At 37.8% G+C, this 15340-nt stretch overlaps 1 protein-coding gene across 1 annotated transcript in view; it reads right to left on the bottom strand.

Moving 5' to 3' along the window:
* Positions 1–12296: 12296 nt before the first annotated feature.
* The window catches only part of Fap (fibroblast activation protein alpha), a 50851-nt gene continuing 47807 nt past the window's right edge, over positions 12297–15340 (bottom strand). The window contains exons 20-22 of the mRNA XM_051184578.1: positions 14893–14957; positions 14336–14408; positions 12297–12642 (exon numbers count right to left, since the gene is read on the bottom strand). Of these exons, the coding sequence (XP_051040535.1) occupies positions 12632–12642; positions 14336–14408; positions 14893–14957 (149 nt within the window). The 3' untranslated portion in view covers positions 12297–12631. The remainder of the gene's footprint in view (positions 12643–14335; positions 14409–14892; positions 14958–15340) is intronic.

The raw sequence follows: 15340 nt of genomic DNA, 5'->3' as shown, positions 1-15340 counted from the left end.
TATTTTAGTTCAATTTATTATTTAGTTATTTCATTTTTTCAAACCTAGAAAATGATATTGTATGTTTTCAATTTGTAATGAACCATTGAAGTCATTTGTTCTGTGGTCAATGTCATGTCTTTGGCTGACGTTCTTCAGTCCTAGCCATCCCTTGAAATGTCCCTTCTTGGTTGCTGTACTGCAGGGAACATATAGACTGAGCTGTTACTCCTATTTCAAAGAATTCTTTTCCATTTCAATTCTAATTCAAATCTTTTCTGTTTATAGACCACAGTAGGATATGAACTGTTGGTTTTTCTAAATTTGAAGAGAAACTTTTTTTTTTCTCATTTATCTGGTCTGTAGCCATGAACATCCTTTCCCATAAGCCCAGTCAATATGACCAACAACTATGACTAGGCCATTTCTTTCTGGACCCCTTTGTCATAGCTTCTAAGCACAAAGCATGACAAATGCTACACTGAATACATGAATGTATGGTTTGACTTATCAATTTGTATGTAACATTTTATTCTACTCACCAAGTGTATCATATAGGACAGTTGACATTGATGAAACTACTAAATAAAAATGATAAATTTAAAAGTATATTTGAATGAATATTCATTCTAGTGGTCAGCAATAACACCAAGACAACATATTCATTGAATTTCTTTTTCTTTTTCACCTGAATTAATATAGGCTTCAAATGTAGGCCAGGTCTTTCAAATGGTAATAGTTTAAATGGAATATAAAATATTTCTATTGACTAAGACCAGGCTTTTCTTTCAGTTCATGAATGAGAAACAAATTCCTAAGAGTAGAAATAGCTGACATTTATTCTATGTAGCTCTTTAGCCACCCAGAATCTGTTCTAGGTCTAAATCCACTCACAGATGTCAGATAGCCAAGTGCAAGATCTTAAAATGTTAAACAATGGCAACTGGAAAGTGTGATTTGTCTTCTGGAGAACACTCAGAGAATTGTCTGACCATTCTTGCCCTAAGATTATTCTTATTATTCAAAGAAGCAAGCCCAAGTTCATCAGCCATCACTTTCTTGTCCTCTTTCTGAGTCCTTGACAACTGCCAGTCTATATTCTCTCTCTCTCTCTCTCTCTCTCTCTCTCTCTCTCTCTCTCTCTCTGTGTGTGTGTGTGTGTGTTAGACTATGCTTCACATTTCACACTACTAGAACCACTCTCACGAGGCTTATAATGTCTCACATCTTTTGCTTTAAGGTTCATCCATATTGCAGCAGGAACCAGTAATTCGTTTTTTTATGGCTAAATAATACACCTATGTACACACAATATGGTGTTTGGCTTGCTCATTTCTTATTTGATGGGAATTTGGATTGTTTCACTTTTTAACTATTATGTACAACATCATTTTGAACATTTGTGGACAAGATCTGGTGTGGAGATATCTTTAATTATTTTGTGCAAATAATTAGAAGCAGAATTTCTAGTATATATGATTACTCAATGTTTACCTTCATGAGAAACTTCCAATTTCCTTCCCAAGTGACAGTGGAGGTTCCATTTTTAGTTACCTGAATCACAAAGTTAAGGGCATCACTTGATTGAGTTTTCTGTTTTCAATAGTTGAAGATGTCACAGAGGGAACTAGAAGGACTTAGGATTGAAATCTCAGTTTGTACAGTCTAGACTGAGGGTAGCAACAGTGAGGGGTAGGATGAGGTTGGGTATGGAAAGGTTGGAACAACAGATACTATGCATATCAGATATTTACATTATGATTCATAACAGTAGCAAAATTATAGTGATGAAGTAGTAATGAAAATAGTTTTATGGTTGGGAGTCACCACTACATAACTGTATTAAAGGGACACAGCATTGGGAAAGTTGAGAACCATTGCTTTGAGGTATGGTTAGAGTAAATAAAATTTAAATATTAACTTTTTCTTTTATTGTAAAGGAAAGTGATAAAGTGATTTGTGGGTTTTTTTTTTTGTACACTGGCAAGAACGGTGAATCAAAATAGATATCTCCAAAGCATTAAAGTGCTAAATACCCAGGAGCTGTCCAAAATGAACTTTGACCTCTAGCAGAGTCCCTGCTCTACTGGAAGATAGAGATGACCTGCAAGTTCTTGTGGATTGCTTACACTGAAGCTTGAGATAGCACAAAACAGAGCTTAGAAAAATTACCTACGTGGAATCTGCATAAAAATTCTACCCTTTAAAGTGAATAGAACAGTGAAGTTTACTGCTTTTAACCAACACCTCTGCTGTCTGCCAACTCATTTCATTCCAAAACAAAAGCTTACATCCAGTAAGCAGCTTTTTATTTCCTTTCCATACAATTGCTTTGACAACCACCAATCTGAAGTCTGTCTTTTTAGATTTACTTCTTCCACAGATTCTGCATTAAGCAAGACATACAAGTAGCCTTTTGTTCAGCTTCTTTCATTTAGTGTGTATCACTACTCATATTGTGATACCTGAAACCACCTTTATGCCTAAATAGTATTTGATTGTATGTATATGTGTATATATTTTAATATATTTATGTGTATCAGTCTGGTCAGCCCTTCACCCATTGATTTGGTAGACATTTGGGCTGCTTACATTTATTGGCTATTATGGCGAACACTGCAATGCCCATAACCAGTAGTACTTAATTGTGGTTTTGATTCATGTTTCTCTAGCAGCTAAGTTTGTTGAGGATTTTTGTATACTTTCTTTAGATAAAGGATCATTAAAGACCTTTGCCAGTTTTAAAATTGTGTTCATCTTTTTGTTACTGAATTGTAAGAATTCTTTGTGTGTGTGTGTATGCATATGTAGATATAAATACGTAAACATACCTATAAAAGTTGTATACGCACATAAACACATATGTAAGTACTCAGATCTTTTCCAAAAATTTGTAACATTTTAATTAACAAATTATATATCTTTAAGAGTTGTACTTGTTAGCCATACAGTCATAGTTTCCATGACTTTACATATTTCCAGGAAATATGACACAAGGCTGATGTGAACATTTTTCTCTTTGCAATATTCATCATACATTGTAAAATTTGACAAATTCTAATTATTTTTAAAAATAAAATATGAATGAATAAATAAATGTATCAGATTTGTATTTTTTTTTCCAGATTTGTATTTATCCACTATAATGGCTCTAATAGAAGAATTTCCTACTGTGTTTTTCCTAGGACTTGGCTTTTATACATGAGAAGATTAGGTAAATAATATTTTATGGCTCTTGATACTATAATGTGGGGAACAAAATAACAAATGTTGAAGGTGTTAAAATAAAAATTGATAGCTATTAACTAAAAAGAGATTCAGGCCTGAAAGGCATTTTCCAGGGACTCTTGTGAAGTTTTAATTTTGTCTTTCTAAAAACGTAATCTGAAGGAATGAAACTTTAGATTTATACACTCAGTGTTGTTTCTGACTGGAGCCTGTTCTTTGACAGACTGAGTATGGCTGCCATGATGCGCCCCATGCCAATTTGGGGACCATTCTTGAGTGTTATCAGGAAAGCATTCCCTATCCTGCCCCCCACCCCTATATCTATGATTATGGGAACTGGCAGTAGAGCAGACACAGTAGTGTGCATGCAGTATAAAGGCAATATTCATTAGACGACATCAGGAAGGACACTTCAGTGGAGGAGGAAGATTGGAAACCTGGCATCATTTTGAGTTTAGGCATGGGTGAAATTTGTATATGAAGTAGCTTGTTTGTTTACACACACAGTTTTGCTGTGGCCAGACACAAGTTCTAGACGTTGCAGTAGCCACTATGTTACAGAGAAGTGTAAAGCTTTGTTTTGAGATCAACCTATCTGCCCTTATTGAGCAACCACTTAATGGGCTTGACTGTACTTAAAATCTAACAACTTCTAATAAAAGAGTTTACTACAAAGACAGAACTTACATTCTTTCAATTTTATATTTTGTGGAGAACTTCATGCATAATCACTGTATCTGTATTGATTCTGCCCCACTCCATCACACACTCCTACCATGCACTGAGTGTTTGACTAATGACAGTAATATATAATCTGAAAAGGCTTTGCACTTCATTACTCTCTTTCTAGGGTGTCTAAGAAGAGGCACTGACCTTATCACATGACAACATGGGAATAATAGAGAGTTCACCAGCCCATAGCAGATGAGTCTGTTACACATACTTTTAAATCACAAACACATATATCTTCATTTCTAATTTACAGTTTTATATCTTAGATTGATAGGCATGAAGCTTCAGCTATAGTTTACACTCAAAAATAAAACACACTGATACTTAAAGTAGAAACAAATACCTGTGGGCCACTTAAAACCCATTCTTCTGGTTTCTCTTTTTGAAACTAGGAAGGTCTGGAAAAATCAGGCATCTATTTTTGTATAGCAGCTGTGGGAGACAGCAGGTCTCATGCCATTAGGTGATTCTATCAGCTCACCAACCTCCTACCATTAGTTTGTGGAGACCTTGTTGTAAGTAACTGACCATCCTTCACAACTGTGTACCCTTCCTCATTCTGATTGCCTACATGACCTCAAAGGTTACTTTAACAGATAATTCTGTGCCAACTAGTCTAATAGTTTATCTAACAGATTTTCAACTAGCTTTTGAATGAGTTTCACCAAGGAAGGTAGTGCATGGTGATGATGATAAGCACAACACATTGAAAATATTTTTCTCCCAGTGCTGCCTAAGCCAGATGAACTATTTCCACATCATTATTCCTAGAGGAATCTATGATTGCTGTCCAATGAAGCATTTTCCAGTCCACCCCTAAAAATAAAACATTAAAGAGACCTATTATGTTAAGGTCTCCTAATGGTCCATACTGATTTGAAAGCCATGGATCTAGCCCTATGGCATACAGAGGAAAGGAATAGCTGAGTCATAGGAACAGAGAAGCTCTACCTAAAACAGAAGAACTAGAACACAGTTATTTGGACCCTGGCAATTTGAAGGAGCACAAGCTACCTTCATCTGCCCCAGTGTGATCTCAGAAAGCTCAGTTAACTCATGTTGAATCATCACTGACAAAAATATGATCCACAATATACAACTTCTGGAAGGCACACTGCATTGAATTACTTCTCATGACTTCACTTTATCATCTGAATTGAAAAGAGTGAACCAACACAATTTCCGGGAGTTGAACTTATGATCTATCAAAAGGCAGAGGCAGGAAGACATGGGCAGAATTGTTTTATAATTTAAAATAAACCTTTAGTATTTGAACTATGCTTGTTAAAGTAATATGTTTTCAAAATTAGAATTTTCAAAAAGGTAATGATTTCTATACTCTGAAGAAAATGTCAATAAAAAGTATTTTTAAATAAAAGCTGTTAGGTTCCTCAATAGCACTTCAGATACTTAGCTGACGTCTTGAAGTCTGAACATTTGGTGCCAAATGTCCTCAGTGTGTGGCATCCCTTCAGTGATTCATCAAGAGGCAGCAAGTATCTAAGTTGGGACAATGCAGTAGGCTGTTTCCTTTTCCTAATCCAAATTACTTTTGTTTAAGAGGCTGATGTCTTTTCTGTCTCTGATTAAGATTCCCATCCTCCTTAATCCTGTTCTGCTGTGGGCACATGGTTCTTAGGGATTTTCTTCCTTACTCTTCTTTGGTGGAGGGGTGTTATAGGGGGAGGCAGCAAAGTTTTGTTACATGCTAAGTTCCAGGAAGGCTTATGTCTCCTTGGAGAGTTGTACATAAATGTTCCAATTCCATGGATCCTTTTAGATACAGAATGTGGGGATTTTCTCAACAAATATTCATTGAGCTTTCCCTATTTCATTTCAGGTACAGTCTTGGTACTGGAGGTAGAGAGATAAGTAATAGATGAAATTTCTAGTATTTGAAGGGACAAAATAACACACACATATAAGTAAGATAACTTCTGATATCTCCAAGTGCTATCAAGAAAGCAAAAGTAAGAAATGTATTTGAGCAGCTCTGATTGTGGTAGAGGCAACATTAGATTTGGTGGCCAGAGACATTCTTTCAACAGTGATGACACCTAAGCTGAGACTTGGAAAAGGACACAACCATATGTTGAGACTCAGATGAAGATATTACCAAGGGCATCCTGGGTTTTAAGACAGTAATAAGGTTGATGAACAAACACCACAAACATCATCAAAGTGGGTCTCTATGGTGTGTTGTAAGCCACACAAGAAGTGGATGCATGGCCTTTATTACTTGTCTATTGCTTTGGCAGTTTGTGTTCCTCAAAGGTGATTCTCAAACATCAGGGCTTAGAGGTGTTTTCTAACATTAGGCTTTGCAGACAGATAGTTGCTGAGAAAAAAAAAGTAAACCCCTCATTCAGAATAAGTACCAAGGCAGGTGACCTTCTTGGGGATTTACAGCCTTGATGTTAGTCATTCCTAAAAGGCCATTGTTCTAGGAGTATGTGGAAAATTCTATACAAATTAGCAAGGATTCTATCCCATATTTGTTGAGAGGAGAAAGAGAATTTTGACTTTAGACTTAAGCTATCAGTTTAAGAGTTACCTTAAAAAAAAAAAAAAAAAAACCAATGAACAAGCCAGCATGGGACTGACTCTGGCCCCCCTGAATATGGGTCTCAGCCAGAAGGACTGAGCAGTCTAAGGGACCTCAGACAGTGGAGCCAGGATGTATCCCTGGTGCACAAAAGGACTTTGCGAACATATCCCCCATGGAGGGATAACTGCCTTAATCTAGAGACAGGAGAGAAGCCCTAGTCCCTACTTCACAGGACCTGTCACATCTACATGACCCCAACTGGATAGCATTCCCCTACATATGGAATTGGGGTGGGGGGATGGGAGGGGAGGGTGGTTAGAGTGCATGTGAGAGGGCAGAGAGGGTAAAAGGGAGGAAGGGAGGGAGGGTGGGAGAGGGAACTGGGATCAACATGTAAAATAATAAATTAAATAAAAAAAATGCTTTGACTCCAAAATTTAAGTTCAAGGACAAGTTACTGGGGAAAAGGATTTCTATTTTTGTTTCCACAGAAAATGAAAAGATGTGGATTCCTTCCAGACTAATGTGGTTTGATCAAGCCAGACTACCTGAAACAGAGTACCAGGTGATCCTACCTTCAAAACAGCTGGACAAAGCAGCCTGACAGACTACAGCCAGGATTTCTGAAACCTCTTCGAATCCCCCATGACAGCGCCCCTTACCAGCAGGAAGTAGTTTGGAAAGAACAACTCCCAAATTCCCAAATATTGTCTATAAATGTTAGTTTTCATTTAAATGGACTTGGTTATATAAAATAAAAACAAAACAAAAAAAAACCAATGAACAGTATTTTGTATATGTTAAATAAATAATCACAAAATTTCCTATGAGCTAGAGAAGAATTAGTCCTACAAATAGTATCTATTTTAAATTTCCAATCAGCTCCATGGAATGGAAAGTATGATTATGTCTACTTTATCTTTAAGTAAAAGTAAATATCAAGAATGAATGAAAACTAATGAATTTTATATAGCTAGTAACTGGGATTCAAATGAGATATTCTAACTTTGGCATCTATGCCCATACTGTTTGTAGTGGACTTTCTCTAAAGTGAGTCTTTATGAACTGGTTGTATGTAAAATAATGACATGTGGCATATGATGTATTTCATTTGAAATAAAAGGAATTTCCTATAATGAAAAGCATTGCTTTAATTTTCTAAAGGAAACAAGATAGCAACAATGTTTCCTGCCAGTACAAAAAGCTGTGTATACATTGAAAATCAGTATCTAGCTACCATTTCTTTTTAAAACATTTTGTTTGTTCTTTGAAAATTTCAGACAATGTATTTTCATAATCACTTCATGACATTGGAAAAGTAACTTACTGTCAGTGTGATGTAAAACATTCATAACACATCCAAAGGTTATTTGAAAGTATTGTTCAATAGGAACCTAAATCATGTATTATGAGTGAATTTTTTTTTTAAAACATACTGATCAGTTTCATACTCCATTATATGTTTCGTTAGGCATACATTTCCAAAGTTTACTTTCTATTGTAGTGGAGAACATTCCTGTTCCCAGCAATTAATGACTGGCACCGATGATTCTGTCTTTGCAGGTCAATGAACAGTAATTATCAAAGGAGGAAGCTGGGCTGTCAGGCCATTGTGCTGTGACCTCCACTTGACCGTGTGTCTCTCATTCACAGGACACAGGCTGTCCATAACCAAGGAGCAAAGGATGCTGTGCTGTACCAACAAATATTTGTTAAAACCTAAATTGTCAAAGCAGTGTTTTAAAAGAAAGTAGTCAGTGGTGGGGTATTAATTAGAAGTCAATGAAATGGAATTGTGCCGATCTAGCTTGCCAAAGACATTACCTGTGTGTCAGAAGAAGTGTTTGTGAGCAGCATGCTGGGACTGCATGCCAATGATCTGAGCAGGTGGTCATTAGGGGCTTTTGCTGCAAGCCAGATCATTTTCTCCCTGAATAGCTTGGTGAGGTTCAGGCACTAATGTTTCTGTGAGTTAAAACTTACCCCACATCAAATTGCCAAGGTACCTGTCCATAATGCTAAGGATGTGTTGCAACAGCATTTTCTCAAGCTGCAAAGGATGTGCTGCACTGAGAGTCTTCCAATCTGTCTTACTGGGCAAGCTTGGAATGTCTGCTTTATTGATTTAGTTTGAAATCTCTGTTAGGTGCCTTATTTCTTCCTTACAAACAGCATAATTGAAAGCATTGTTTTGGTAGAATCTTCTAAGAAGACCACATAATCACCATTTAAATTAGTCCTAATTCATTTTACATTTGCTTATTTTACTTTCCCAGAACTAATTTTTTTAAACAATTAGAACATCTGAATTTTAATTACATTACCATCAAGAAGCTCATTAAAGTCACTTAATTGGCAACATTTCCAAAAAAACCTTAGCTGGGTTTAATATATTTTAAAGAGTTACTGTCAAAGTATAATTTCACCATTACAAACAGCTTGGCAACAACATTTGCATAAAGATCTGTCAGCTTCTGAAAAAATGCTTAAATGTTGGGAAAATCAGATTCGTTAACTCGCCTTTACTGAAACAGCCTACAAATGGAGAAATTGTCACATACATTCATCTTTGTTACCCCTGAAGTACACACACCATGCCAGCACAGGGAGTCAGTAAGTGCTCCTTGAAAGAAATAAATAATACACTTTGTACTCTGAGGTAGAGCTTTTTAGAAATTAAACTGTCACTAGAACTTCTTTCATTTGTGTTAAGTTTAACCAAATTTCTCATGCACCTGCTTCTGTTTGCTCACTCTTTCTAAGAAATACTGCATTATCATTTAAAATTTGGAAACCTTTTTAAGTAGTTAGAGGGCCAGCACCACAGTGGGGGGGGGGGAGATGAGATTTTCTTTTAGATACTTTTATGATTTCCTCTTACTGTGTGCGAGGGTTTTGTTTTTCTTTTAGTCACCCATAGTACATAAAATAGTGATTTTCATGTATTAATGAACGAATCGATGAAAATCTTGGTTGTGATAGGTGGACACTTTGCTGTGTGCCCTTTGTAACACTGAGACATCGCTCTCCAAATACATTCAAGAGTAAAATGGGAAAAAAAATAGAAACATTAGTATGTTAGTTTTTAAAAGAATAGAGGTACAATGTTCTAGAAGTGTCCTTTCAATTTGGCATTTTTCTACTTAAAATAGCCCCTATTGTCCTTCAGAGCCCTTCAATTCTTCCAAGTGCAAAGGAGAAACTAGCGAAGCAGAATAAAATGTAAATATTAAAGAATTTCTAGTCAAACTCCTGCCTTTCACTCCTCAGTGTAATGCAATGTCTGGTACACAGCCAGAGTCAACAAATGTCTGTTGAATGAACCAGTCAATGAATGAACATATATATATATATAGTGAAAGCCCCATGGAAGACCTAGCTGTTTCTATCTAGGGGGTCAGGCTAAGCTCCATTCAAAGGGATGCCTACAACTTCCCTTTCCCATGAGAATAGTGATGTGGATTTAATAAAGTGCTGGTGAGCTTTCTCTGTTGTATGTTGTAGGATTCAGCCATGGAGATTGTGGTAGGATATGGCTGTTCACTACTGGTTTCTGTGCTAAAGTAAGTAGCCTGTATCTACACTATTTCCCATGGTATCTATTACTCCATGTGGCAAGTATGGCTAAAGTGCTGCCTTTTAATTTCATCTAACGTTTAATTGTTTAAATGAAGATAGCCACACATGGCTTTCACAGTGTGGTGTGATGTGAAGGAGAAATTCAGGCCTTGTGACTGGAGAAAGGTTAGGAAAAATCTGCATGGGAAAGATTTTCAAAGGCTCTATGCATCCAGGCTCTGTGTGGTTGAGATTCTTTTGTAGATGGGGAGGATCCCTGGAGATTTCTAAGTGGGGAAATGACCTGTTTGGATTTGTCTTTTGGAACTCATTTGCGTGAGCACAGAAGCAAAGGTCCGAGACTCAGAGTTACTTTCTGAGCATTAATATAGAATCTGGACTTTCAGATAACCACAAATATGTGAAACTCGTTGATGTCACAAGATTTCTGATTGTCATCTTGTTTGTAAACTCTTAGGCAGAGTACCGCTAGGGAATGCCTATTTGTCATTCTCTTCTCTGGAGCTGGAAAGGGACGAAGACCTTTCTGGGCTTGCTTCAGAAATTGTGCTGTGGAGAACTGAACACCACAGGGAGTGGCATTCTTTGTGGCTCAGGACATGAGCCCCTTTCTTGAGGCCAGAGATTCTTTGGATTTATAAAGGTGCCTTCTTGCTCCTGTGTCTACGCTGCAGCCCTATGGTTGTGGGAGGGGATGTGTGGCAAGAGGGAGAGGCATGCTTCAAAATTGGGTAGAAGAAAGGATTTGGTGGTTGAGAAGTGTATCACTTGGATTTGGTTCTTCCAGCTGTTAGAACAAGAAGAGGATCTGAGGACATAGAATCTGTAACCAAAAAGGAAGATTTACATTTGGGAAAGAGTTGGAATACCCAGGGCAAGCCAGAGCTAGGAAACATAAATGAAATGCCCTCTAGACAATGCTTAGTTGATACTTCCAAATCCATTCGTGTATATTTGCCAGTGTCCCAGGGTAGCTCTTTTTAAATTCTGAGGCAATCCCAGAGATAGTAAACTACCCAGTTTCTGATTGATGACAGGCATTGTAGCTTTCTATTCTTTGGAATGAAGTTTAGAATGTAAAACATCAGAGAGCTCTTATAGATGTACATTTTTCCTATTTAGATATTGTTGTCCATTTTATTTTTGTTAGTTTAATTTGGTAATCTTATAATCTAAGGTAGAGTTTGTTACTAATTCTACAAAGATTCAAAGTAATATTGTTTCCAGATTTAATGGATTTCTTTTCTTGTTTTAATAATTTTTTAAAAATTTATTTTACATACCAATCCCAATTTCCCTTCCCTCCCCTCCTGCTGCTCCTCCTGCCCTCTCAGAGAGGGTGAGGCCTCCCATGCAGAGTCAACCAAGTCTGTCACTTTGAGGCAGGACCAAGGATCTCCTCCCTGTATCTGAGCTGAGCAAGGCATTCTACCATAGGGAATGGGTTCCAAAAAAGCCAGTTCATTCACTAGGGATAGATCCTGGTCCCAGTGGTAGTGGTCCCATAAGCTACCCAAGTCACACAACTGTCACCCACAATTCAGAGGGCATAGTTCAGTACTATGCAAGTTCCCCAGCTGTCAGTCTGGAGTCAGTGAGCTCTCACTAGCTTGGGTCAACTGTTTCTGTGGGTTTGCCCATCATGGTCTTGACCCCTTTGCTCATAATATCACCTCTCTCTCTTTGACTGGGTTCTGGAAGCTCAGCCCAGTGTTTAGCTGTGGATCTCTGCATCTGCTTCCATCAGTTACTGGATGAAAGTTCTCTATAATGACAATTAAGGTAGTCCTCAATCTAATTACAGTAGATGGTCAGTTCAGGCACCCTCTCCACCATTGTTTAGAGTCTTAGCTGGGGTCATCCTTGTGGATTCCTGGAAATTTCTCTAGAGCCTAATGTATTTCTTAAAAGGAACCTGGATTCAAAAGTCCAGTTTTATACTGACACATTTGGCAGTGTTGGAGATACCTTTGGAATTAAACATTTCTTGGAGGGACAGCAGAAAGTACAGACATTTCAGACCTGATTCATTGCATGTTCTCAACTGTGCCTTTCTGTACCCTGTGCTATTTGTTCCAGTATTTGGGGCTCTCATCACAAAACCCCAAACTGTACCAAGTTTATCCTCCTCTATGACCACCATGTTAGTCACATCCTTTTTCCTATAGAAGCATTTTCCACAGCAGGGCACAAAGCCTGAAATTAGCGCACACAAACGACATGACATAGCTTGAAATTGCTGACTTTATTTCCCCTGAAGCGAACAGGAGATAAAACATTGTGTCCAGAGTGAGATAGATGTGTGGCTCGTTTTTTCCCCTCTTCTTTCACAGAGTATATGAAAATGTAAACAATATTGAGCTTGAACTTCTGAGCCCTCCTAAATGGTCAGCAGCCTTGACAACACCCATGGTCCAAGTCATCCACATGAGGCTCTCAAGACTGTGATATAGGCTAATACCTGTGTTGATTCAGTCGGATAAGGAAAAGCATTGTTTGAGGAAGTGGGTCATGTGGATATATAAATGCTTCGTGGATCCACGAGAGGATATGCCATGGTTCTGGTCAGAGTACCACTGCAACACAATGGAAGGAAGGATGCATGTTTTATTCCTGGAGCTACAAAACACACCTAGCTTTGGCTTTCTTGTGCTCTAAAATCCACAGTTAGTTTCCTAATATGTTTGGAAGATTCCTTTAAGAACCCTTGAATAAATACAATTGTTCACAGGAAAACATTTGGAGTAGGAGAATGTAGAGTTCTTATCAACATCCAGTACTGTTTTATAATCTTTAACTTTAGGTTTATACATACTAGAGAATGAGCAGTTCTAATGGCCAGCATCCTGGGAGTTAGCATCAAGAGTCTTGGCTCCCAGAACTGGTGAACTGGGTCTCTTACTTTGGTTCTCTGGCACTTAGGTTTTTCATGAGAAAAGTAAAAACATTCTAGGATTGTGGTAGCTCAAAAGTTCTATGAAGCTTTGGTCTATAAATCTAATTCTCTGTTTTAGAAAAACCCACCATGTAGTATATTATATATAACCATAAATACATTTTATAGGACTTTAAAAAATCACTGTAGAAGGGAAAAAAGGGGGGATAACATAACTTAAAACTTTATTGTTGGAGAGATCCCAATGGGATTATTGTCTTCATTGAATAAGACTGGGAAAGGTCATGATGTAATGCTGGAAATTTACCGAGTTGAATTTCTTTTAAGAAGTCACAATAAATAAAGGCCATAAAACCTCATCTCACTTCTTGTAAATTACATTTTAAAAATACAAACTTCTAAAAGCTGAGGAACTCCCTTCCTGGAGTCCTGTCCAATAGAAGCAATTGAGGGGGAAAATACATTTACTGAGGCAGGGACACCTTGGCTACCAATGACTGCTCTCACTCTTATTGCCTCCTCGGATCCCATTCCACATTCTTCTTGCAACCTGGAATGCATGTGCCAGGTACTGAGCACACACAGATGAACTGATTCTTTGACTGAATGGGACTGTGGAAATTCACTGAGATTCTGGTAACATTTCGCAATTTCTTCTTACTGAATAAATAGAACCTTTTAGTGGCTCTTGTGGCTCCTAGGTTCTGGAGGAACTCTGCTGTGCATACACCTAAGCACACAGGACTGCAGAACCATTAACTACCTGAGCCCTTTGATATTATAAATGAACTCATTTTATATGATTCAGGTGATTTAAATGACATAGGTGGTTTGGCTTACCTCCAGCCCTGGACGAGATTCAGAAAAAGTCTGTGATTCATTTACTTGTATTCTGCTTTGTCTACTCACCAGCTGTGCTTTCAGGTTTTACTAAATAAATAACTAATAAGTATTTATGTAAGACCTCCCCCCTTTATTTTTTAGCTTGGTGGTCAAAAACCATAAACAAGGGTAAGAAAAATCACGTACCATGGCCTGGAAATCCACTTGTGCGTTAACCAAAGCTTTAGCAATCTGTGCTGAGTTCTGAAAGTGCACATTATCTGCAACAAAGAGAGAGTGAGAGAGAGTTAAAGTGCTGCTAAATACCAGAAAGCCTAGAGTGACAATGTACTGCCTGGAAATGAACACCAACAATTATCTAGTCATGCATTTGACATTGTCAGCAGTGAGTGATCACGCTCAGATATGGAAATGTCCCTGACTCTTAGGTACTGACCCTGAGCACAGGCATAGGAAGATGCTTAATGTTTCTTAAACAAAGTGATGCTGGCTCAGTATTTTTATGTGTAAGAGTCTTGCTTAAACCTCACCATCTGCTGTTCCGTGGATGAGAAGATAGTCTACATTTCTGAAATATTCTGCTCTTGCCATCACAGTTGAATTCTGGAAAAGAAGAAAAATTAACATTTTAGTTGCTGCAAGTTCTAATAGAAAACCAGCTAAATCATTGTGCAATGGACTTCTCACCAATACTGAAATTATGTATTGCTTTGGTTGATAAATATTTAAGAGTCAGAGCAACACATTTTCATCATCATTTGCATTACTTCCATCTGATTCTTAGTTTGAGAAACTGAAAGTTTATGTGTCATATGTTACATATGAGTGAGACCTTAGGCATAAATGATGCCCGCTCAAGCTGTGTAGGCATTGGGGTGGGGGGAGGTTAGGGAAAGAAGGGTGGTGGAAAAATAGAGCCCCCGCAAAGAGTAAAAGTTCATTCTAGTGATGCATCCCAATGAACAAAAGATCTTAATTTTTGCCCGGGGATCTAGAACTGATTCTGCAAAGCCCAGAATCACTGTTTTAAAATGACTTAACACGTTTGAAATAAATGAGTGACCTAGATACCAGGGGAAATGCTTACTTTATAATGCTCAAGATTGTCATCCTTTGTTGGGAGGCCCATGAATCGCTCTGTGTAGATAGATGCTGTGACAAGTACAGAAGGATATGTTATTTCTACTTTATACACATCATCTCATACCTTATGTAACTCCTACATCAGTAATTGTGTCCTCCCATGTGGAGCCCTTGGGGGCATGCTCTTGCTTTAATTGATATCATAGTTGGCCTCAATGAAGGTGTCCTTTCTGTAGCTCACCTCACCAAGGCTCGAGAAACAATGAAAAAAATTACGGAAACATGAGGATCTAAGTCTTTCCTTTTACAGTCTTCCCTTATGCTTTTTCACATGCTCTCCCTGGGGGGAATGTTGAGATGGGAATGGCCTCATTATATTTTAAAATAAACTACAGAATCCACCACCTCTGGCCTCTTCACTGGTGTCTGGTTGCATCTGGGATGAAAATGTG

The sequence above is a fragment of the Phodopus roborovskii genome, unplaced genomic scaffold (assembly GCF_943737965.1).
Source record: "Phodopus roborovskii unplaced genomic scaffold, PHOROB, whole genome shotgun sequence".
NCBI classification, from domain to species: domain Eukaryota; kingdom Metazoa; phylum Chordata; class Mammalia; order Rodentia; family Cricetidae; genus Phodopus; species Phodopus roborovskii.
This window is presented reverse-complemented; position numbering and strand designations above follow the sequence as displayed.